Below are 26,465 nucleotides of genomic sequence, written 5' to 3'. Positions count from 1 at the left end.
AACATTAAAAAATTTAAAACATCACAAATATGTTTAAGAACTTGCTTTTATCCCTTAATAACAGCATGTGAAATAGCTTTCATTAACAGATTTCTGCAACATGTCTAATGACTTTGTAATATGTACCCCAAAAAATACACTCAGCCAAATTTTATTATAATACTTAAGTGGTTTATAGTATTTACATATTTGAGAGTATTACCATGGTGAATATCCTTACAGCTAAATATTTTTGTCTGTCCTTACTTCCTAAGTATCCCTCTAAGTGCTGATATGTCATATGCATTTGCTTTTCATCTGTTGCAATTAAAATGTAAAATAATTTTGTGACTTGAACCTCTCTTCGCTTAATTATCAAATGCACATTCTCAGTTGCTGCATAATTTTTTAAGCTTAGTATTTTTTGGTTTTTTTATTTAAATGACCGAACCAGCAGCATACAGAGGTTCCCAGGCCAGGGACTGAAACCAAGCCTCAACTGTGACCTACACTGGATCCTTTAACCCACTGTGCCAGCCAGGGATTGAACATTCACCTCCCCTGCAAACCCGAGCCACACCACTGCAGTCGGATCCTTAACCCACTGTGCCACAGCAGGAACTCCTAATAGCTTAGTTGTTTGTTTGTTTTTGGCTTTTTAGGGCCTCACCTGTGGCATATGGAGGTTCCCAGGCGAGGGGTTGAATCAGAGCTGCAGCTGCCAGCCTACACCACAGCCATAGCAACACCAGATCTGAGCCGAGTCTGCGACCTACACCACAGCTCATGGCAATGCCGGATCCTTAACCTGCTGAGTGAGGCCAGGGATCGAACCTGCATCCTCATGGTTCCTAGTCGGATTCGTTACTGCTGCCCCACGATGGGAACTTCCTAACTTAGTATTTTTAAGAACTCTGGAACATTCCTCTCTGTGGATGTCACATAATTTAATTGCCCACTCCTCCAAAATACGAGTTATTCACCATTTCTTATTAATAGAAATCATACAACAAAAAACTCCATGTCTCAGATTCTGTCGACTTAAGAAATATGTACAACATAAAAGTTGAGAGTTAAGTTTTATTTGGGGCAAAACGAGGACTAGAGCCCAGGAGGGAGCATTTCAGACTGAAATGCTGCCCTAAAGAGGTAGGGGGAAATGTCAGTGTATGTGTGATTTTGGTGAAGGGGGAGGTACATGCAACCAGGCACACAGTTTACAGAGGTTTGCTGCTGGTCTCATGAAGGTTACGACTGGTCACAAGGAGCAGACATCACCATGAAGGATTCTAGTACTTTTCTAGATACCAGGAGATGCAAGAATTGGGCTCATAAAATCTTCTCCTAAAAACACCGAACTATCTGAAGACCTGCTCTGCCAGTTTTCCCCGAGCTCAGAGGGCCTCACTCCTGGTCTCCACCCTGAGCTCCTTTCGGAGCTGCTGCGGCTCACGATTCCGTCCGTGTGGAGGCAGATGGCAAGTGCCCATCTCCAGCCTGCCATTCTTTCCTCCACATACCTTCCTTTAAGGCCAAAAAGACAGATGTGTGTCTCTCTTGAGAGGTTACCTGACTATTCTGGAGAATTCTTCCCCAGCAAGAAGCAAGTTGTTCAGACTCTTTTGAACAAACTTTGGCTCAATGACTCACAAATGTATAAAAAATGGAATAACAATGTTATAGCCTCCTTTAAATGAAGTTGGAACAGCTGCCCTATCAAAACTAGGATCTAAGCACTGTTTTGTTTCTGGTACTGAGGGGCTGTGTTTTTTTTTTTTTTTTTTTTTTTGTCTTTTTGCTTTTCTAGGGCCGCTCCCACGGCATATGGACGTTCCCAGGCTAGGGGTCCAATTGGAGCTGTAGCCACCGGCCTATGCCACAGCAACAGCAACATGGGATCCGAGCCGAGTCTGCAACCTACACCACAGCTCACGGCAACGCTGGATCCTTAACCCACTGAGCAAGGCCAGGGATCAAACCAGCATCCTCAGGGTTCCTAGTCGGATTCGTTAACCACTGCACCACGATGGGAACTCCTCGTTTTTCTTGTCTTTTCAGGGCTGCACCCACAACACATGGAAGTTCCCAGGCTAGAGGTTGAATCCGAGCTGTAGCCACAGCAACACAGGATCAGAGCCAAGTCCCACCTACACCGCAGCTCACAGCAACGCCGGATTCACAGCAACGCCTGATCAAGGCCAGGGATCAAACCCAAGTCCTCGTGGACACTAGTCAAGTTCATTAGCGCTGAGCCATAACGGGAACTCCCTGAGTGGCTGTGTTCTTAGTAACATTCAGGCTCTCTCGTGACTAAAGAGGCACAGATGCTAGTCAGTAAACTGGGTCTAAATTTAGATAATTTTTACCCATGGGACACAAACAAGTGAATTAGGCTCCATCAGGTCCAAGTGCATGACTGGTCTTGCTGGTGTAGTTCTTCAACCACTTCAGCAAATAAGCTGCAGACAGCAAATAATTTCTCAGCCTACGTACAAAACCAGCACCCAGGTGGACTGTCCCTAACAAGCCGGGCCCTCTGATGACACTTGTTAACATCACTTAACACAACTGGAAGTGGCCAAGAGGACGTTCAGGCCATCTTAGGGGAAACCCACCCAGGAAACTCCTCTGCCCTTGGGTTTCCATCCACAACATGGGGAAAGCACTAAATACTGGGCAAAGAGGAGCCAGAGGAATGAGAGGGTGACAGTGACCTGTCAGAGTTTCTGACATTCATTTCACTCCTCACACTGCCTCCTGAAGCAGGGAGCTGGGTTGGTTGCCTGCAGACAAATCAGGACAATGATCTTTTTTTTTTTTTTGGTCTTTTTGCCTTTTCTAGGGCTGCTCTCGTGGCATATGGAGGTTTCCAGGCTAGGGGTCGAGTCGGAGCTGTAGCCACCTGCCTACGCCAGAGCCACAGCAATGCAGGATCCAAACTGTGTCTGCAACCTACACCACAGCTCATGGCAACGCCAGATCCTTAACCCACTGAGCAAGGCCAGGGATCGAACCCGCAACCTCATGGTTCCTAGTCAGATTCGTCAACCACTGAGCCACGACGGGAACTCCCAGGGACAATGATCTTGTCTTGCCCGCTGGAACTCAGGCTGCCTCCTGTTATCTAACTCCACTGGTTCACTGTGGCGGAAGGGTGGAGGTGGCTTTCCAAATACACTGGAAAAGGCAGGAATCTATGGTACCAGAGTCTTGGGACTGTGGGACTTACTCACCCAGCGCTCACCAGAACTTACCAAACAACCCATCTTCCAGCTATGCACAGGGCACAGCTGATGCCCTAAGACCCGTCCCAGCACCATAACCACCACTCAGGGGACAACTGTGTCTCAGTCACAAGCACAGCCAGGCCCAGTCTACATCTTACCCATTGTTATTTTAGAAACAGAACACAGCCCACACATTCCTCAAGTCTCAGGTCCCACTTTGCATTTAGGTCCTCTTTAGACCGCCCATCCTTCCAGAAAACAGGTCTAACTGCTTTGCTTTCCATATTCCCCACCCCCCCTCCCCCGCCCCTGCCTTATCTCTGGCACGAAGGCTTGCAAAGCAATCAGCATGAATCTGGCTAGTGGGCTTCACCGAAACACATTCTGGTCATGGTTTATCCTTAATTATTATTTTTGGTCAGCTACCACTGAACAATGGAAAGAAGAATTTGAAATCCAATTCCAGACTTTTCCCTGGCTGGCTGCAATCATTTTGTATCTGACAGCAAACACTTGTGCACAGCAGCAATCACAGACGCTGTGCCGAAGGCGTGGCTTCTGGAGCCAGAGTCCCCAGGCACCAGCCCTGGTTCCTGCTTTGCCCGGGTGATTCGGACAAGTGTTATGCTGAACTGCATGCTATCAGAAGTCCTATGTTCAAGTCCTAACCCCCAGTGCCTTATTTAGAAATAGGGTGGCAGCAGATGTGAGTAGTTACAATGAAGTCATTCTGAAGAAAGGTAGGTCCCTAATCCAATAATACGTGTCCTTGTAAAAAGGGGAAATTCAGACAGCGATCCACGCACGAGAATGCCTTTCGAAGAAGGTGGCAGAGATCTGGGTGATGCAGTGTATGAGCCAAGGAAATGGCCAGAAAACCACCTGAAGTGGGAGTGGGGCTAGAACAGACTTTACCCTCAGAGCCCTCCAAACTGCTGCCAGCTCCATCTCAGACTCCCAACCTCCAGAATGCGAAGCAATGAACTTCTGTTAAGCCACTCCACGTATACCACTTTGTTACAGCCATGAAAGCAAATTCACACCGAAAGTTACTATGTCATAGTGTTCTCATCTGTAAAATGGGTCTAAAAATGGTACTCCCCTAACAGAGGAGTTAGAGGAGTAAACACATTACAGTCTGTTGTTTAGATGAATCTCTGGCACAGAAGTGCATCTGAATGTTAATATTTTCCAAAGGTTTTTTTGTTTTTTGTTTTGTGTTTGTTGTGCCATACCCACAGCATGGGGAAGTTCTGGGCCTGGATATCAAACCCGAGCTGCTAAAGTGGCAATGCTGGATCCTTAACCCACTGAGCCACCAGAGAACTCCACTGTTCTTTTTTGGGGGGAGGGGGTCGTGCCCACAACATGTGGAAGTTCCAGGTGCCAGGGATCCAATCCTTGCCGTGGCAGCAACTTGCTGCAGTGACAACACTGCATCCTTAACCCACAAGGGAACTCCTCTACACATTTTTTTTTTTTTAATCAAGGAGATTCTTTTTTTTTTTTTTAAACTTCTGAAGTTTCCTAATGTCTCTTCCCACCAAGCTGCTAGTAAAAGGCAAGCGTGATAACAGCCCACGCCAGATTTCTCAGGAGATGAGGGGCGCTGGCGCTTGGCTCGCACGCCCAGGGTGGGGTGTGGCCTTTGTGTAGCAACAGGAATTGCGGTTTCCTCCTTGCTCTTCATCCCACACCCACTCAAGGCACCACATCCTTTCCCTCCCAGGGCAGCCACCACCCGAGCCTTGGCCCTGGGCCTGGCCCTCTTCCCTAGTGGGTCACACAAAACCCCCAGATTATCCTAATGTCCAAAATGCCATCAGCTTCAAGCCTCACTCTTCAGTTCTACCTACACCCCCTGCCCCCTGCTTTCCATGCTGTGCAGAAGCCCCTCCCTCCCACGCAACCTGACTACTCTGTACACCTCCCTCTTCCCTGAGTCTCCTCCTACCACCTCTGCTCTTGACGTTCCGTCGCCAGTACCAGTTTCCCTCCATTAATCCTAACTGCCCAATCAAGGAAGTCCAGTCCCAAGCTCATCTTTGCAATGCAGCCCTCTCTAAACTCCTATGTTCTTGTCCCCTGGACTCCTGGTTTTGTTTTGAATGCCACAAGCCTTGTACTGCTGGAACTGGCTCATGCATGTCCATCATAGTCAACTGGTAAACTTTGAACCCATTCATGAATCACACACCACTGAAGATCTACAAATGCCAGGTACTGGGTGAGGCATCAGGGTAACAGGTCTCATTAGCTACCATTTCTTGAGGATTTACCATGTGCCAGATATTACCCTAATCCTTGCAATGATGCTGGAAGGGAGGTGCTGGTATCACTCTGGTTTACAAACAAGAAAACCGCAGATGAGAGATTACATAACTTACCCGGTATCACACAGATAGTAAGGGATAAAACTGGGCCAAGACGGAAGAACGGAGATGAGAAATAATATAATGGACCAGCTGTAACCAGACCTCCAAAAATGTGGATTACGGCATTGCCCATTTGGAAGGAGGTCAATAATTATCACATACAGGCATATGTCAGAGATAATGTGGGTTCAGTTCCAGACTACTGCAATAAAATATGGCAATAAAGTGAGTCAAGAATTTTTAGTTTCCCAGTACATATAAAAGTCTGTTTACACAGTACTGTGGCCTTATAATAGCATTATGTCTTGGAAAACAAGGTACGTAACTTAAAATTATAAAGCAAAAAACAATTACAATAGCATCATAAAAGATCACTGATCACAAATCATGACAATGACTATAGCAATAATGAAAATGTCTGCAATAACTGAGAATTAGCAAAATGTGACAGAGACACGAAGTGAGCAAATGCTTTTGGAAAAGCGGTGCCAATAGACTTGCTGGATGCGGGGTTGTCAGCAATCTTCAATTTGTAAAAAATGCGGTATCTGGAAAGTACAATAAAATGAACTATGCCTGTAAATGATACAGACAACATATGGCAATGCCATATACATAACAGCTACTGCTATCTTCCAAATGGGCAATGCCTAAATTCACATTCTTTGAGGTCTGGTTACATATCCATATCTAAAGATTAGTGACTTAACTATTAAATTAGTGACTTAGATCAAATAGGCACGTCGGAAGAGAAAGGAATAAATTAGGAATTTGGGATTAATAGACACGCTACTATGCATAAAATAGATAAGCAACAAGGACCTACTGTAGAACACAGGGGAACTACATTCAATATTTTTAATAACCTATAAGGGAAAAGAATCTGAAAAAATACACACATACACATATATATATGTGAATCACTGTGCTGTATACCTGAAACAACACTATAAATCAACTATATTTCAATACTAAAAAATAGGCATGCCTACTAAGTTTGTGCATAACTCAGTGTGATTATGTTAAGAGTCAGAATTTGATGCAAAAACCAGAGCAACAGATTTATAGAAAATGAAACTGAACAAACTTAACAAAGAAAATAAAATTTAACTGGGATAATACAGTGTCCTGCATTTGGGTTCAAATACCCAACAGGGCAAGCACACAAAGAGAAAGACAGGGCTTGGCAAGCAATAGCGGTAGGAAATAACCCGCAGTAAATCAAGTACAAATGAAGAGGTCAATGTGGGTTTTAAAAAATTAATACATTATCAGGTTACAGTAATAAAGCTATATATCTAGGAAGTGGAAGTGCCACAATTTTAAATTCTTTTGCAACAAATCTAACATTTTGCTCAGAATTCTAAGCCCCAATTTTCAAGCAAGTCAAACTGGCATATATGTTCAAATGCAATTAACTGATAGAATTTAGAATCCTCATATTTCACAGTTGTATGAATTGCATGTTGACTGAATGAATGCATGCACTCGGTGTGACCTAAAACTAAATTGATAATGTGTAATCGGTGACATCATTCCCAAATTTTCCTGTGAAGGTGTGGGATCAGATTGTGACAGTTCCCATCTGTGTAAGCAATCCCAAAGTGATGACGGCAAGCAGTGTACTTAGCACGCATCCTGTAGATCATACATCTCATTAAATAGGTCACCCAGTGTATTACTGGACGCAAAGGAAAAGCCTGATGGACACCCTCATGTCATCAGCTGACAACACTCAGCAGTTTTCATTTCGAACATGGACAAGGCACTTAACATCACCTGAACAACCTGTTCCAACAGACGTCCACTGACAGACAGAAAAGAAACAATGGGCAAATGGCAGCCAAGATTCACATCTGGGGCAAAAGTAATCAAAACAAAGAACATCTGGCACACCTCACCGTGGAAACTGCCTTGGTTTGTCGCCGAGGGCATCCATTTCCCAGGGCTGCCACCCTAAAGTGCCACTCACTGGGAGCCTTAAATAACAAGCTTATTGTCTTGTAGCTCTGGAAGCTAGAAGCTCAAGAGCCAGGTGTTGGCAGGGTTGGTTCCCTCTGAGGCTGTGAGGGTACACTGGTTTCACACCTCTGTCCTCACTCCTAGTGCTCTGAAGGCAACCTTGGGTGTTTCCTTGGCTTACAGGTGCATCACCCTGGTCTCTGCCTTCACCTTCACTGGCCTTATCTCTGTCTACTCACGTGGTCTCCCCTGTGTGGGTCTGTGTCCACGTTTCCCCTTATCGTACTGGATTAGTGGTCACCCTAATGGCCTCCTTCTAACTTGATTATAAAGACCCCATTTCCAATAAGGGCACATTCTGAGGTACTAGGGGGGTTAGGACTGCAATGTCTTTTGGGGGACAGGTAGCAATTCAACTTGATTGAGTCAATTTTCTCCAGTAGCCATTCCTCTTGCCTCCTGAGGTTTAGCTGGTTTGGAGGCTGCCGTCTAGCAAAAGTGTTTTCCTGCCTCCCTTGCAGCTAGGGAGGGGCAGGTGACTCAGCTCCTTGTCAGTCCCATGGGAGGGCAAGGATTCATGTATGTTCAGGATCACATCCTTTCATAAGGAAGATGCGTGAGGTTCAGTCTCCTCCTTTCTGGTTCCTTAAGACTCAAAGGCAGAACACCCAAGGAATACCCTAGACCAGCACTGTCCAAAGGAATCGTAATACAAAACTCAAATCACTGTAAAGTTTCTAGTAGCCACGTTAAAAAATTTAAAAAGAAGAGGTGAGATGAATTCTAAGTTTCTTTAGTCCATTATGCCCAGAACAGTAGCATTTCAATGTATAATTATTTAAAAAAAAATTATTACTGGAGTTCCTGTCGTGGCTCAGTGGTTAGTGAATCTGACTAGGAACCATGAGGTTGCGGGTTCGACCCCTGGCCTTGCTCAGTGGGTTAAGGATCCGGCGTTGCTGTGAGCTGTGGTGTAGGTCACAGACACAGCTCAGATCCTGCATTGCTGTGGCGGTGGCGTAGGCCAGTAGCTATAGCTCTGATTCAGGCCCTAACCTGAGAACCTCTGTATGCCTCGGGTGTGGCCCTAAAAACCAAAAAAAAAAAAATAACACCACCAAAACAAACAAACAAAAAAGTATTACTAAGGCATTTTACAGTCTTTGGTACTAAGTCTTTGAAATCTAGTGTGCATTTCACACTTAAGGGACATCTCAATCCGGACTGGCCACATTTCAAATGCTCCAGGGCCCCATATGGCATCAAGCTACTGCCATGCCCAACACAGCTCAGAAGGGCAGCAGCAGGACATGAGAGAAGAACCAGAGTCCCTGGATGAATCCATGGAGCAGACCTGTATCCTGCTGGCTCTGGAGTGCTCAAATTGTTAAGAAAACGACTTCTGTCTCATTTGATTTCAGGGTATTTTGTTACCACAGCTTACCCTGTATCATAATAAATAATGTCCTTTGGGATCTCACAGAAGGATGCTGTTGCTTCTCAGTTATGAAACAACCCTTCAAAGAATGGACATTGACTCCCATGGGGTGGGGAGGGAACCCTCCAAAAACGCAGTCCAAGTTTGAAAAATTACCACAGAAACATTCTCAGCGTTGAGAAATATATTTCAAAATAAACCCATCCCGGGAGACCACGTGGTTCCTCAGACTTTTTGTTCTTTTCCCACATCATAAATCTCAACACCTCCCAGTCACTTAGCCCACTGGACAGCCCAGGAGGAAGGAGGGGGAGAGAGACCACATCACTCAGCCCCCTGAGAAAATAAAACATGAAACCCTTTCAGGCAGTGCTTCCCGAAAGTGAAAATATTGTCACATGATAACAACTAATAATTGGATAATCAAGTTGATCAGAACCTGCTGACTTTCCCTGTTTAAAAAGAGGTGGGGAGTTCCCATTGTGGTTCAGTGGTTAATGCACCCAACTAGCATCCATGAGGATTTGGGTTTGATCCCTGTCCTCGCTCAGTGGGATAAGGATCCAGTGTTGCCATGAGCTGTGGTGTAGGTTGTAGATGTGGCTCGGACCAGGCATTGCTGTGGCTGTGGCATAGGCCGGCAGCTACAGCTCCAATTCAACCCCTAGGCTGAGAACCTCCATATGCCACTGGTGCAGCCTTCAAAATAGACAAAAAGACAACATAAAATAAAAAGAGGTAGGGAGAAAGACAAATAGCACATGATATCACTTGTATGTGGAATATAATTTAAAATGATACAAAAGAATCTATTTATAAAACAGAAACAAACTCACAGATTTTAAAACTAAGGTTACTGTTACCATCGGAGAAACTGTTGGGGGGAGGGAGGAATTGGAAGGGTGGGAATTACATACACTACAGTATAAAATAGATGATTAATAAGAACCTACAGTATAGCATAGGAAAAATCTACTCAATAGTTTGTAATAACCTATATGGGAAAAAAAAGAATGTGTATATGTATAAGCGATTCACCTTGCTGTACACCTGAAATTACTACAACATTGTAAGTCAACTATATTCCAATAAGATTAAAAAAAAAAAAAGGTGGTTGGGACTCAAAAGGACAGTCAAGGCCAGTCACTAAAGTCACCTTTATTGACACTGACCTTTGATTCATACGGACACCTATTGCCATAGAAATGAAAACCACCACGTCTTACAGCAAAGATCTGTGGATAGAAACTCACCTGCAAATCTCCGCAGAATGAATCCAGGAGTAATTCCTACGTCACTCCAAAGGAGAAGTTAAATACAAGAATTCGTCGAACGGGGAGTTCCTGTCGTGGCGCAGTCATTAACAAATCTGACTAGGAACCATGAGGTTGCGGCTTTGGTCCCTGGCCTTGCTCAGTGGGTTAAGGATCCAGCGTTGCCATGAGCTGTGGTGTAGGCTGCAGACACGGCTCGGATCCCACATTGCTGTGGCTCTGGCGTAGGCTGGTGGCTACAGCTCGGATTAGACCTCTAGCCTGGGAACCACCATATGCCATGGGAGCAGCCCAAGAAATGGCAAAAAAAAAAAAAAAAAGAATTCACCAAACGGAAAATATCAAGGTCAAAAACAGTTCAGAATGATTCAGTAATGAATTTCAAATAAAGAGCTCAAAAGTCATAACCTAGATGATGTGCTGCTCGGGTAGATGATTAGATGATCCAATTTCCCCAAGTTTAGGGGGCCAGACTCTGAGTTCCATATTGGTCTCCAACTGCAGGTGGAATGGTATCAGGTTTAACCAAGAATGCCTAGAATCACGGTCTCAGGTAACAACAATAAAGCTGTGGTCGCATGAGCCAGCAAGGGGACTCCACTGAGAATCAGAATTAGTTTCCTGAACTGCAGCAGAAGAGTAGAAAGAAGTAGCATCTCTTCGCTCTTGCTTTAAAAGCTCAGTGAAGGGCATGTGCCTCTCAGGAAGCAACCCAAGATTTTCCCAGCGCCCCCCCAACGCCTGCCTGGGGGAATGACACTGAGATTGGTGAGCTTTGGCACTGTGGATAGCGCTGATGAAGTCATTCTGCAGGTCTGCACGCTTCGGGCAACAGAGCAGAGTTCACTTCGTGCAGTTTGACGCTCTGGAACTTAGGCAGGTGAATGCCCGTGTCAATGAGCACTTAGAGCTGTTGCCAGTACCAGCTCTGGCATCAAGAAACACCGGGGTTCAGATCTCTCTGCCATTTATCAAATGGGCAACAGTGGCCAAGTTACTTAACTTCCCTCAACCTTAACTTCTCCCTCTGTAAACTGCTATTATAGCAGTGGTCTTTACTGGATCCGGTTTTGTAAGCAATCCAAGGAAAGCATTTGCTGTGTCGCCTGGCACGCAGTAAGCATTCAATCAATGCAAACTCTTCTAACTTCTGTCATAGTAGGTCAGTGATCAATACGTGTTTACTCTTGTGATTCGTGTTATGTGTCAGGCACTGACACCCACCAAAAAACTGGGATGCTCTAGTCTCACCCTATTAGACATGAACATAGCCCAAAAGATGAATAAATTGCGGAGCTAAAATCTATGAGCGCACATGTCGGGCTTGGGGGAGGGAGTGATATGCCAGGGCTTCGGAGAAGCTGCTCTAGGATAGAAAAGGACTGGAGGTACGTATGCCTGAGGCTGAAGTGTGAGCCCCCCTCACTCGACACACACCCTGCAAAATTGAATAGTTGAAGTCTTGAGTACCTCAGAATATGCCCTGATCCGGAGATAAGGTCTTTTTAGTTTTGCTTTTTAGGGCTGTACCTACAGCATATGGAGGTTCCCAGGCTAGGGGTCCAATCGGAGCTGCAGCTGCTGGCCTACACCACAGCCACAGCAATGCGGGATCCTGAGCCACCTCTGCGACCTACACCACAGCTCACTGCAACGCCAGATCCCTGACCCACTGAGCGAGGCCCAGGACTGAGCCTGCATCCTCATGGACCCTAGTCGGATTCACTTCTGCTGCGCCACAATGGGAACTCATGAGATAAGGTTTTTACCTGGGTAATCAAGTTAAAATGAGGTCATTAGAGTGGAAAAAAAAAAAAAAAAAAGAGTAATTTGAAGGGAGACACACGCAGAGATCAGCATGTGAAGATGAAGGCAGGGGTCAGGGTGACACACCTTAAACCCAATGACTGCCAGGAAACCACCAGACAAAGCATGGACCAGATTCACCTCCACGAGCGAGCAGCCCTGCCAACACCTGGTCTCCAACTTCTAGTCACAGAACTGAGAAGAGACCTTGCTATTGTTTCAGCCTCTCCATGTGTGTTGACAGCAGCCCTAGGAAACTAATACAAGGTGAAACCAGGCAGCAAGAAGATTCCATACTTAAGACAGGGTGACAAGACCTGGAAAGTATGTAGCATGACACAAACCTGAGCAAATCCTTTGCAGAAGTTTATAAGAATCTCATCCCTCCACCCTCAAAGGTCATTTCTGATGTATTTTAAAATCAGGTCTACGGAAAAGAAAAAGAGGTTTAGCTTTACAACAGATTTGGCCAAAACTCCTCTGTCAAAAGAGGCTTGGATTTTAAATCCTTCCCCCCCTTTTTTTTTCCTGCATGTGTGGTAGAGGAGGGAGGCTTGGGCATCTATAAAAACTCACCTGGTTTTTTTTTTTTTTTTTTGGTCTTTTGTCTTTTTAGGGCCACACTTGCAGCATATGGAGGTTCCCAGGCTAGGGATCAAATCGGAGCTGTAGCCGCCAGCCTACACCACAGCCACAGCAATACAGGATCTGAGCTGGTCTGCGATCTATACCACAGCTCACAGCAACACCAGCTCCTTAACCCACTGAGTGAGGCCAGGGATGGAACCCGAATCCTCATGGATACTAGTCGGGTTCATTAACCGCTGAGCCCCGACGGGAACTCCTGTAAAAACGTATTATAAATGACTAAAAACACCTGGGTAGAGATGTCGATTATTGACCTTCATGAGAGCTGTTCTCTCAATAGGCAACAAATTCAAACTCCTGTCTAGCAGGATGTGTCTGTGCCTCAAGATTCACGGGGTGTGTGCATTCTTTGGCTGAAAGCTGCAATCATTAGTAGCTGCTCCATAAAGAAATACATCAATTTAATCTCTCACGGAGCCAGCCATTTTGAACTAGCTGCCCCTTTTTTTCTTCTTTCAAATGGAATGTCCACTGCTTCCCTATCACAATGGAAAACATAATTGGGAACAAATCTTTCATAAAAGTAAACACACACCCACAAAGTAAACTCTGAGAGCCTCCATCACAGGAGAGAGGCAGTTTGAAAGGTTTTGTTACAATGATCTGTCAGCCCTCTTTCCCATCCTTCAACCTCCACCCATTTCACTCAAGGCACTAAAAATTGGCATTTACAAAGAAATTCCAGAAGCCTGAGCATTTTATTAGCAAAGGGAAATCCCAACCTTCTTGGCCTCCTTCCTCATGATGACAGCTCATTTTTCCATGTGGAACCGCGCGCTAGTTGCTGCAAATATTTAAAGAGGTAAAGAAGCTACTTTCAAACTGCAGTCATAAGAGAAATAAATAATGACGATTTAGAACTCTGGGCTTGCTCCATAAGCACAAAAAGTCGAGGACATCCATTTTTAACACTGGAATGAGTGATTTATAGTGTTCTTATTAAAAGACACAGGGAGCCATGCCATGGGCATTCTCCTGGACTCTCATATGACGGGCGGTTTTTGGACAGCGAGCCTCCCCTGTCTGTTTCTTCCTCCTCTCCTAACCACCATCCCCAAATCCTACCCATCCCCAAGGCCTGGAAGCAGCTTCCCTTCCCTAAAGCTCCCTCCAACCTCCCCATTTCCAGTGATTCACCCCTCTTTGAAAACCTGCAGCATGTATCAGCCCCACAATTTCCTAACCGGTTATAACATCCTGGAGAGCCTTTCATATCTACATTCTACACGATTCGTGTTTTGCCGCAATTCTTTTCTGCACGTAGGTGTTCTCCTCCCAAGTTTACGAGGGTCTTCAAGACAAGGAGCATCCTTCATGCTTTTCCTGTACCCTTTCCAATATCTAACCCAAGTTTAAGAATGGCCAAAGTAAAGTGAGAAAGGAGTTCCCGTCGTGGCTCAGTGGTTAACGAATCCGACTAGGAACCATGAGGTTGTGGGTTCCATCCCTGGCCTTGCTCAGTGGGTTAAGGATCCGGTGTTGCCGTGAGCTGTGGTGTAGGTTGCAGACGCGGCTCGGATCCCACGTTGCTGTGGCTCTGGTGTAGGCCGGCGACTACAGCTCCAATTGGACCCCTAGCCTGGGAACCTCCATATGTCTCGGAAGCAGCCCAAGCAATGGCAAAAAGACAAAAAAAAAAAAAAAAAAAAAAAAAAAAAAAAGGTAAAGTGAGAAAAGGGAACTGAAAAATGTCATCAACATTAGGACATGCTTTCAGCTCCCTAACTTTCTTTGCTCTCAGTGGGTCACCTGCAGGCTCCCCACATACGTTTAGGGATGAAAGCAATTAGACAAGGACAGTATCTAACCACAACCCAGAGCACTGAGCTCATTCCCCAAGGACACACAGATAAGCCCACCCTTGACTCGGGAGCAGTCTGAGTCAAGCGTTCCAGACAGGACACTCCTCAGTTGAAATCTGATGGTCCTGGAGCAGCCCGAGGACCTTAAGGCCATCCATGGGGGGCTCCTTTGGGCCACCCTCATCCTTTCTCACTCCCGGGTTTTGTTCCCATTGGCCACAAAATGATCTGGTTGCAGACCTCCCAGACACAGGCTGGCTGAAATGTGATCACGCCAGCAGGTCACCTGCCTTCTCTTTATGAAAGCACGAACGTGATCTGCTGTCCCTCTTCTTCCTACCCGCCCTCCAGAAACACAAAGAACTCTTTCTTTCCCCTCCTCCTTTCAGCCTCACACAAAGGCATGAGGGCTGAGGGTTTAGGGCTGTTCTTTGAGAGACACCACTTACTTCGGGTAAAGAAGATTATAAGTTTGGCTCATTTAACAGAATATAAACAGTTTAACACTTGGGTTTCTTGTAACAAGAGATATGTGTAGATGCATACACACGTACCAAAAATGCAAACCCCAGAGGCACAGAGCGAAAGCCAACCTCCCCCCGCAACCACCTCCCTGCCCCAGCTCTTAATGTTCCTCCTCAGAGGCAGCAACTGTTAGCTGATTATTCTGCCCTTCGGACCATACACACTTTTCAACATACTTCTTTATCATGGATTTCCTTTAAAAAAAAAAATTATTGACTTTCTACTTTTAACTAGCCATTAAATTAGCAATTTTTAAATAATTTTCAATTGTAAAAATATTTGGGAGTTCCCTTCATGGCACAGTGGCTAACACACCCAACTCCCAACTAGGATCCACGAGGATGCAGTTCGATCCCTGACCTTGCTCAGTGGGTTAAGGATCCGGCGTTGCCAGGAGCTGTGGTGTAGGCTGGCAGCTATAGCTCCGATTCGACTCCTAGCCTGGGAACCTCCATATGCTGCAGGTGTGGCCCCAAAAAGTAGTAAATAAGTAAATAAATATTCAAGTCAGTAACATATTTCACACATGAAATAAAAATCATCTGCATCAACAAAACAAAAAATATTACTTTGCAGTTGCCCTATTGCACTTCTTTTCTCTTTTTGGCTGCCCTACTGCATGTGGAGTCCCAAGGCCAGGGAGCAGATCAGAGTCGCAATTGCAACCTACGCCTCAGCTGTGGCAATGCCGGATCCGTTAACCCACGGTGCCAGGCTGGGGAAGGAACCTGCATCTTGGTGCTGCCCGTTGCGGCACTGAAGCTACTCCCCTATTTTACATTTTACACAGAAATAAACACTCCCAGTGGTCACGCAGAACAACAGAATTGTAAGAACTCAAGTTGTTTCTTCCTTGTTGGAATCACCCTGGGATCATCTTCATCTCAAATCCACTGCTTAAAGGGAGAAACAGGTGTTGTCAGAGGGAGAGAAGGCCCTAAGTGCCCAGGCCTGAGCTCTGAGGACCACTCATGATGCCCAAGCAGGGGTTCGCCATCCTCCCAAAGGAAGCCTGGAGCGAGTCTGCACCTGTCTGCCCACCACAAAGCTGAAGTCCTCTGAAGTGTATCATGGGTTTCTGAGTAAGAGAGGAATAAATATTTACCAAGCATCCCGAGTGCCAGGCCGAAGGTGTGCGCCTTACAGGGTGAGGAAACTGGGGCTTCAGAGAAGGAAAGAGATTTGCCCGAGGCTACACACCGAGGTCCAAAATCGCTTTTCCAAGCTACTGCCTGGACGGCTGTTTCATAAAATCAAGCCTCCATCCTTCATTTGCTCCTTCAGGACACATGGGCCCTGGGAGCAGGCGACTCGGGCACGAGAACTGGTTGTCCACCTTGAAGCACGAGGAACCCAGGCAGGGACCTGGAGCTCCCTTTTCTTCATCTGGAAAATGAGCCCAACAATAAAACCTACCACATAAGGGTTGTGGCAAGATTAAATGAAGTTCAAGTAACGAGCGTGGCGTGGCGCCTGACGTATGGTAAATAGGTCTTACTGGTGAGCTCTTATGCTTCTTTGGCTGGCGAACAAGCTGGGCTCTGAGATGGTTTTCTTTTCTGCTTTTATCCCCTCCATCTAGCAGTACAGTGGTGCAGCGTTGGGAATCACTTGGGGATGGATGTGGGGAGCCACCCAACCCTGGCTGGCCCCATCGTACCAATTTCTTCTCCTCCTCTCCCCCAACTTCCTCCTCTAACATTTCTTCCCTTTGCACGAACTCCCAAAACCAGCCTTTCTGCTGCCAATTCCTGAAAGCTTTGAATAGTGTTACTACTGGGATTTTTTTTCTATCTCATGGAAATATTTGTTTTTATTTAACAACTGGATTCCAGGAGTTCCCATTATGGCTTAGCAGTAATGAACCCGACTAGGACCCATGAGGATGTGTGTTCCTTTGATCCCTGGCATCGCTCAGTGGGTTAAGGATCTGGTGTAGGTGAGCTGTGGTGTAAGCTGCAGACATGACTCAGATCCCACATTGCTGTGGCTGTGGCGTAGGCTGGCAGCTGTAGCTCTGATTCAACCCCTAGCCTGGGAACTTCATTATGCCACAGGTGCAGCCCAAAAAACACCTAGATTCCAACAACACCTTTCCTACTTAGCCACCAATTTGAAACTTTTAAACCAAAAGTGTACGTTCCCATCACTTCTCCTGCCCATATTCATATATCACAGACCTTTAAACTGATTACATTTTGCTAAAAGAAACTTGACCTGTACTCCCTTAGAATGGAAAGCATATTTGCTACCCTCTTCACACAGAGTACAAACCCGCCTCTGCTCAACTGGGCAACATTTTCCATTTAATTGCGCTTTCTTTCTTAACTGAAAGTCAAATGAGGTCTGCAGGCTGTAGCATCCTTGTGAGGCAGAATGCTAACGCAGGCAGTCAGTGCAGGAGCCTGGGCTTCGATGCCTTCTTTGATATGGCCGTTGATTAACATTTGTGGCTTAAGGGCTCCAGGGAGTAACATCCCCACAGGCCTTGTTTATTTTAGGGAGTGTACCTACGCCCAGATGCACATTAATCCCTAACCCCCTGTGACTCAGTTTACAGGAAGAAAAGGGCAAAGAAACTATGAGACTTACTGGAGATTTCCACCCGAGACCCCTAAGGGACAGGACTGATATAGGTAACTGGGCAAAGCCAGTGGGAGAAAACCACATCTTTCCGGGCCCCACATTGGTAAACCCCATCTTTAAGGGATAAAAACCCTTATAGGACAATAGAGAGGGGGGACTCTTCTTCCCCCACCCAGCTGTCCTGGGAGCTATTTGCTTTTTGGTAATAAAGACAGTGCTTGTTGGAGTTCCCATTGTGGCAAAGTGGAAACGAATCTGGCTAGGAACCATGAGGTTGTGGGTTCAATCCCTGGCCTTGCTCAGTGGGTTAAGGATCTGGTGTTGCGTGAGCTGTGGTATAGGTCACAGACGTGGCTCAGATACTGCATTGCTGTGGCTGTGGTGTAGGCTGGAAGCTTTAGCTTCAATTTGACCCCTAGCCTGGGAACCTCCATATGCTGTGGGTTCGGCCTGCTACCTGTGTGTTCTCGAAGTTCATTCTTCGGCTCCATGAACAAGAACCCAGATTCCTATCACATCTTTGCAGCATATCCTGGGCCTGCAAACGAGGAGGTTGCAGTGGCTTTCTTGGGACAGTGGTAGAGGTAAGGGGTTAAGGAAGTCAGAAGGCCAAGGCTCTCACTCTGGCTAAAGGCTAGCAGGATGACTTAGGCCAGGTCACTTTACAATCTCTGAATTTTGGCTCACTTACCTAAAGAATGAGAAGGTAGGGCCCACTTTTTCCTAAAAAAAAAAAAGCATTTCTAGCTTTAACTTCCTCTCAGCAAGACAAGATTCTGCAGTCATTCCACAAGCATCTCCTCTGGTCTGGGCCTTATCAGGGCAGTAAGTTACATGTCCTGACGCAGCCTCGGGAGATAAGCTTCAGCCAAAAGGACAGAGGGAGGGGGGTGGGTGGGGGGGGGTGTGTGTGTCTTGTGTTGCCATAAAAGACGCAGCTTCCACTTATTACAAAAATGTGGTTGTGTCACGCTGTCATATTATTCACAGCAAAGCAATAAGATCCAGGTTCACCTTGAATTACCTAATGTTAAATGACAGCCAGGCAAGCCCATTAGAAGGGTGACATATCTGGGCTTCCATTTAATACCCTTCCATGAATATCTCCCATTCAACAATTCTGCTCCAAGCATCCAGAATGCAGCTAGCACAGGCATGTAATCTCAGCAGGGTTCACAAGGTGACCTTCTGTTACCACAACATGATGCATAATCCTGCTGCTGTTATTTTTCTCCATTTTTCTCTTCTGGGAGACTCTGTTTCATAATTCTGACATCATAACTGGTTCCTCAAATCCTGTCTATTATAATGAACAACAAATGAGGAAGAACCCCAGGAATTCCAGTACATGCAGCAATAGATATTGCTGTTTTATCACAAAAGCTTTAACAGAATTTAACATTTTCTAAACGTCAAAGACAACTGTGCTAACACAAAATTCCTTAGCCATTCTCATGAGACAAGGTCCCTCTAAAAATGACACTCTGCCTCAGACCTGGAGGATATTAGAAATGCTGAGATAGGAGTTACCATCGTGGCACAGCGGAAACGAATCTGACTAGGAACCCTGAGGTTGCAGGTTCGACCCCTGGCCTCCGCTCAGTGGGTTAAGGATCTGGCGTTGCCGTGAGCTGTGGTGTAGGTCACAGACACAGCTCAGATCTGGCGTTGCTGTGGCTGTGGTGTAGGCCTGCAGCTACAGCTCTGATTCATCCCCTAGCCTGGGAACCTCCATATGCTATGGGTGCAGCCCTAAAAAGACAAAAAAAAAAAAAAAAAAAAAGAAGAAGAAATGCTGAGATATTTTTGCTGATTTTTTTTTGTTAAGATGCTTCATTTGACTGTTCCCTTCAAGGCACAGATGCTAGGAGTTTAAAAAAAAAAAAAAAAGTCACCTTTGGAAGCCATAAACACCAACAGCAAAGAACCTAAAGCACACCTTTCACAAAAGCCACCCTGAGCTGGGGCTCGGGGAGCTTCTGGTTTCTGTAGTTAATTAACCCAGGACCTTATCAAGGTGGGAGGGAGGTTCCCGCGGCCCTAGGAACGTGCAGAGAACAGCCAGACGCGAGTCATGGATACTTACGTCACTCTTCCTGAACTTCGCTTTCAGGCTCTTCATGTTGAGCCCATTCAGCCTTCCCACGCTCTAGAAGATCTAGAAGATTCCTTCAGCACCTAAGCAGAGAATGAAAGGAAATTACCTAGGTTTCCAAACGAACACCTCCTGCTTAGACTTGGAGCCTCGGGCACAACTGGGGCTGAGTTAGGATGGTCAAGGGCTGTGAAGGATCAAGAATATGTTATTCCCAGAGTTCCCATCATGGCGCAGCGGAAACAAATCCAACTAGGAACCATGAGGGTGTGGGTTCGATCCCTGGCCTCGCTCAGTGGGTTAAGGATCTGGCCTTGCCGTGAGCTGTGGTGTAGGTCACAGACGCGGCTCGATCTGGCATTGCTGTGGTGTAGGCCGGCAGCCGTAGCTCTGATTAGACCCCAGCCTGGGAACCTCCATGTGCTGTGAGTGCGGCCCTAAAAATATGTTATTTCCGTTCATGATACTCCCCAGACCCTTCAAATTCACCAAAACTTTACATTTTATCCCACCTTCCCAAACATTAAAAGTAGAATAAGCTGAAGTAACTGCTGAACTGTCACCATACAAGATGCAATATCCCTGCATGAACTCACGCCTCTCCACACATTATAGTTACAGCCTTCACCTCCTCTTGAAGGGCCAGCATAGGGAACCATGATAAGGAAAACAGGTCAGACGCCAGATGCCATTCATTCCCTATTTATTTTTCTCAGGATACTTTCTCCCCCCTCCCACCCCCCCACCCCCAAAGATGCACAAGGCGGATGAGCGAAAAAATGCAAGAAACAACAAAGCCTCCCTCATCAAATACCTCATTCCTTAGGTATTTCACTCGAAACAGTGAAAGACTCCCCCAGCTTCTCGTGGGACCCAGCCATTCTGAGCTGGAGCTGGAAAAGTCTTTAAGAAACCACCTCCCTTGGGAGGGCTCTGTGGTCCCTTGAGAAAGCGAAGGTGACTGTTTTGAACGTCCATATACAGGTACTTTTTTTCAGGGAAGAAATTTCCTATTTTCATCAGCGTCTGCGCGAGGGTTGTCATCCTTCTAAAGTTAAGACTATTGATCTAGTCGAAGCCCTTTATTTTCCAGAGGTAGAGATGGAGCCTCAGAGAAGTGAAGAAACCTGTTTGCATTTGCAAAACCTCTGCAGGAAAAAAGAGTCAGAACCAGGCCCCAAGGTCTGCCTGATGGTTGAATGTCTTTTCCACCGTCCTACAGCTTGAAAACCATAACCCCGAAGTAAAAACGCTATGCAAAAATATGGTACAAACTTGATCATTTCCACCTTTAAACTTGGAAAAGGTACCAAGTGTGGATCTCCTGCATTTAGGTCAACAAGGCCAAAAAAAAAAAAAAAATCTACGTTCAAGTTCCATCACATGGTAAGTGCTCAAGAACTGTCACTTCAAGCCTTACAGAAGTGAGCATAAGGGACAGTCACAGACCCGTCCATGCAAGAGCTAAGGAAGAGTGGTCAGATAGTCACCACAATTGACCATTATTTTTCATAAGCCTTCTGAGGTCGGCTTGTTCCTCCATCATTCGTCTCAACCTGATCTGAGGAGACAGAGCCAGGGAGAAATATAAACTGAAGGGCTGGACTCATCCCTTCCCAGGCCTCTGTCACCGCCTCCAGAAGCTGTCCGGTGACCCCTGGCTTCCGATTTGTTTACCTTCATTATTACTGCTGCCATTAAGCAGGGCCCTTGGATGAATTGGTACAAAAACCCATCATCATAAAGCACATCAGCGGTCAGTGACATTACCCTGGAGGCCACACCATTACTGCGGCCTCCCTGTGGTCCCTTTCAATCTTCCCAGCCTCTGCAGGAGTGACAGAATGCGTGTTGCCTTGGAAACCACACACACTGTAATTACACCTTGTTAATTGCCACATACTTAACCACAGAGAAGGCTGGGCTGGTACCCAAACGGCAAAGTGCAAACTCCGAGCCACTGTTTCTCGAAGTTGGCCCCTCCTTAATCTGAATCCAAAAGACCTGGGCACAGTTTGCTAAATGCAAAAATCCTAGGTCACAGCCTATGGAGACTGAATCTTGGGAGCAGGGCCCAGGATCCCCCTTGGTTGAGCTTTTGGCATACAAGTTTGAGAACCTAGAAATGCATTACATGCAACAGGCAACATCCTTGTCCAAGTTGCACTCGTTTATAAAACAGCTCTTTTTCACATCAAAACATTCCTCATTTGATGACTCCAAGGAGGAAAAATGACAATCGGATGTTCCCAACATGTCATTGCCTCATGGTTCTCCCCCAAGTGATGCTAGAAAATGGAAACCATCCTGCGAGTTTGGTTCCTTCCACCCTCTGATGAAGTGTTAATAACCAAAAAGAGAGGCCAAATCCATGCAGTAGGAAAGGTAGAAACAAGAGACTCAGGCTTGGATCACCCCAAACCGTGTAGCCCACCAAGGGGGAACCACCCAAAGTGTCCCTTCAGTCAAGAACGTGACATCTTAGGCAAAGGTGGTTGCAATTTTTGTTTGAGGTCCTGGGGGGGGGGTTGTGGGTGTGGTGCTAGTTTTGTGGTGTGTTTGTCTTTGGCATTCTTTCTCCCCACCCCAACCCACTCCCACCCAGCCTGGCAGTGAGAAGTATGCAAACTCTCATTTTAAAAGGATTAAGTAAATATAGCAACTAATTCCAAAACTTCCCAGAGGGAGGTATTAGCTGTGAAGTGAATGTCTTCCTGGGGCTCTGGGTGTGTGAAAGCTGGGTGGTCCGTGCATCTAACTCCAGGATGATAGGGGGTCAAGGGTGAAGACATTCTGGAAACCCACGGAAGAGTCACTTCAGAGAACTGTAGCTGGGGGTAATTAAAATTAGTAATAGCTCACTGCTTTCCCAGTATTCGTAAAAGGACACAACCCTTGGGAGTCCTGACTAGTGAAAAGTCACCTGCCTCTGAAATGATGCTGGGCTCCCCGCCTCAGTACCTCCTCCTCCCCAAGAGGACCGTGAGGCCATCAGAGACTTGCCTTCCTTGGGCCAGCGGGAATCCTACAGCTCCAATTCCCAAATCCAAAGCCCAGGGCTGCATAAAGTGACATCTATCCACTTATCGAGGCTACGCTAACAGCAATCCTTGGAAAAGTCACTTAATCAAGATGCTTGGTTCAAAAGAGCTGCAGTGAAAGCTGAATTAACTGTACCAGCAGTCTAATTTGGATGGCAGAAAAAGAGGAGGAACGGTTTCACAGAGATGAGAAACGGCATTTGAATGTAATTCTCGCACTTCAAGTGGAATAAAGCATATCTACCCACTGGACAGAAATGTCATGTCAGTCAGTTTACTTCCTGCTCAATCCAAAATAAGTCACTGAAACAGAGCTGCCATCACTGGTCACCAGTCATTGTGTGACTCCATCAGTGAGGAAGGAACAGGGCAGAGAGATGCATGGGCTTGTTGTCCTCTCCTCTGCAAGACTAGATCCAAACACGGTTGATTTAGTAATCCATGCTCTCTTTAAAAATGACGCAACTCTCAAAGCTTAACATGAGCTACCCTTATCTAATTCTATCCTGAATCCAAAAACCTTGATATTAGCCCAGAAGCTTTATTATGAACTAATAAGTTAGACTTCTTTGAGTATTAAAAATAACTTATAACAGGAGTTCCCATCATGGCGCAGGGGAAATAAATCCAACTAGGAACCATGAGGTTGCAGGTTCGATCCCTGGCCTCACTCAGCGGGTTAAGGATCTGGCGTTGCCATGAACTGTGGTGCAGGTTGCAGACGCGGCGTAGATCCTGCATTGCTGTGGCTGTGGTGCAGGCTAGCAGCTGCAGCTCCAATTGGACCCCTAGCCTGAGAACGTCCATATGCCGTGGGTGCGGCCCTAAAAAAAAGACAAAAGACAAAAAAAAAACAAAAAAAAAAAACTTATAATGGATACAGAGTTTCCTTTGGCAAGGTTCTAAATTTATTGTCATGATGGCTGCGCCACCCGTGAACATACCAAAAATCATTCAACTGTACGCTTCACATGGGCAGAGTGAACAGGATGGGACTTAAGACTTATTTTTCTTAATAGGCTAATCATCTCCATTACCTTCTTCAATCCTAAGAAAACTAGGAAAATTCCAGGTTAGAAACCTCTGGGCTGACTGAAAAAGAACTCAGAAGGAACAAAAGCTAATAAGCCATGCCCTTAGCACTAAAATGTGATTTCTCCTAAATTCTCTTTATTTAGCGATTTCTCTACCACGAGCCCCCCCTGGCTGAGAGGGTTAGAAAAAAAGTCCCTGTCTTCTGTCTTCAAACCACTCCTTCTCCCACCTACCCCCACCACTCCCCACATACCACCCAAAGATTATTTCATAAGACAATATTGCCAATTCCATCAGAGCATAAGGCTCCTCTTGGAGCCCTAGCCAGGTAATCAGAGGTGAGGCTCAGAAACCTGTCATTTTATTTTATTTTTTTTAACTCACGAGGTGATTTGGATGCTCAACTAGATGGAAAACCACTGTTCTCGACTCAGTCATACCATCCCTGACACCTTCATGAAAAATCACCTGGAGATATAAGTAGATTATGACAGATCAATACTTTCAAGCATTGACTGAATCTTTCAAAATCTTGTGGGGGGTGAGCAAGGAGCCCTCGATGCTACAACCTAAGAGAGAAAAGACCAGGTTGCCCATGGCCACTAAGAAACAATATTAGCCTGCAGCTGTATGTGTGTACGTTTGCCTGAGTGACAAGAAGACACTAGCATCCAAGATGCCATACCCCAGGATTCAAGGGCAGTGGTTTCAAATAATTCCCTCTGCATCACTGCAGCCTGAGAGGAGCAGAGTAAATGACAAGGTCCTCCCTCTAATCCTTCCATCCTCGGCGACCCCAGAACACGAATGCACACGCCAGACAGACGTCAGGATTTTTTCTTCCAAGTCAAAAGAACATCGGACTTAAAACCAAAAGCACTTGGAGAAGACATGCAACAAAGGTTCAAAACGAAAATTAAAACACTTCTCTCCTCGTCAGCATCTCTCTTTTCTCCCTCGAGCACTTGTTTCCCCAGCCAATCATCTCTGGCCAACAAACATGGACTTTTAACCCAAAGCTGTATAAACACTCAATGCTCTCAATCTGGCAAAACAGATCCCTGCTGTGAAAGGTCTCTCCAGACCAGCCTTCCTGATAAAGATGTCCCGGCCAACACAGTGCGCTGTGCCAGCCCAAGGGCTCCTCAGAAAGGGCTGTGCCTATGACGAGGTCACTGTCTCTGGAATAAAGAATATAAAATGGGAAGCAGAGGCCAGGGAGCACCATTGCCCTCGCTCAACTTACTTTATCCACAGCAGGTCTGGTCTTTTAAACACAAGACATTTAGCTTGTGGGGACTCTTGAGCAGACACTACAGAGGATTCAGAACTGACCAAGAGTACCAGCAGAGGAGTTCCTGTTGTGGCTCAGCAGTAACAAACCCCACTAGTATCCATGAGGATGCAGGTTCCATCCCTGGCCTCATTTAGTGGGTTAAGAATCCGGCATTGCCACAAGCTGTAGTGCAGGTCGCAGATGCAGCTCGGATCCCACGTTGCTGTGACCAAGGCAAAGGCTGGCAGCTACAGATCCGATTAGACCCCTAGCCTGGGAACTTCCGCATGCCATGGGTGTAGCCCTAAGAAGCAAAAAAAAAAAAAGGAACCATGAGAATGGCACAAAATCCTCTATTATTAAGGGTCAACTACTGGAGGAATTCCAAGAGTGGAAATCCTTGAGGACTGGAAAAAATCAGAGATGTCTTCACCACTGGGGCAGGGGTCTGAGTGGCTCTAAAGGATCTCAGGATTGGGGCCAGCCGATGAGGAAAGGGCACCTTGTCAGGCTTTTCCCACCAGCTGGGCACACCCACCCAAGTTTCCCAGGCCTGGGCCAGACACTGGTCTGATCTCTGCCAGGAGTCCTAGAAGCTTCTCTCCGAAGGTTGAGTGGGTGTGGTGGGAATCAATGCATAGTTCTCTCTGAAGAAAGATCCTCCCCCAGTCCCCACACGCCCTGACCCTTTGAGACCTTGGACGTGAGGGAGGGGTTCAAGCGTCTCCATACCAGTTTTGGGGAAATTTGAAAATGTACATCTCAGGCTGTTTACTTTGGAATGGAAGATTTTTCAAGGTAGAATTTTCATTTTGCTTATCCCTCGGGTGCCGGCCAATGGCACAAAAATCAGTAAATATTGCTGTTCCCCTTGTGGCTCAGAGCGTTAAAAACCCAACATATAGTGTCCGTGAGGATGCAGGTTCAATCTCTGGCCTTGCTCAGTGGGTTAAGGATCTGGAGTTGCTGCAAGCTGCAGTGTAGCTCAAAGATGGGGCTCAGATCTGGCACTGCTGTGGCTGTGACCTGCAGCGGCGGCTTTGATTCCCTAGCCTGGGAACTTCCATATGCCACAGGTGTGGCCCTAAAAAGAAAAAAGCCAAAAATCAGGAAATGTTTCCTAAAGGAACGTGTAGGACAAAGATACAGGTTAGGGCCTAAATAGTCTTTAGACTTCACCTTTGACCTCAGCAAGGTTCTCTTCGGCCCCAAATGGACTGGGTGAGCTGCACGGGGATTTGAGTACAGGCAGCATGCTCAGGTTTCACAGGTACTTGAAAGCACTAAGAAGTTTTTTTTTTAAAAAAAAAAAAAACCCAAACCATCAACTCAGGTGCCCTTAACAATCTTATGAGGCTGCCCCTCCTCTTTCCCTCCTGCCTCCCTCTCCCCTCAG

At 46.1% G+C, this 26,465-nt stretch overlaps 1 protein-coding gene across 23 annotated transcripts in view; it reads right to left on the bottom strand.

Annotated features, from left to right (window-relative positions):
• The window catches only part of RAI14 (retinoic acid induced 14), a 169,451-nt gene that overhangs the window by 119,880 nt on the left and 23,106 nt on the right, over positions 1-26,465 (bottom strand). For all 23 annotated transcript variants that reach the window (XM_085001479.1, XM_085001495.1, XM_085001481.1 and 20 more), the window contains 1 exon segment: positions 19,709-19,800. In XM_085001479.1, coding sequence (XP_084857605.1) covers positions 19,709-19,744 — 36 coding nt within the window. In that variant the 5' untranslated portion in view covers positions 19,745-19,800.

The sequence above is a fragment of the Sus scrofa genome, chromosome 16, assembly GCF_054392235.1.
Source record: "Sus scrofa isolate SSC_HxYL_T2T_F1_AM1 chromosome 16, Sscrofa_HxYL_maternal_Yorkshire_Landrace_v2.0, whole genome shotgun sequence".
NCBI lineage: Eukaryota > Metazoa > Chordata > Mammalia > Artiodactyla > Suidae > Sus > Sus scrofa.
This window is presented reverse-complemented; position numbering and strand designations above follow the sequence as displayed.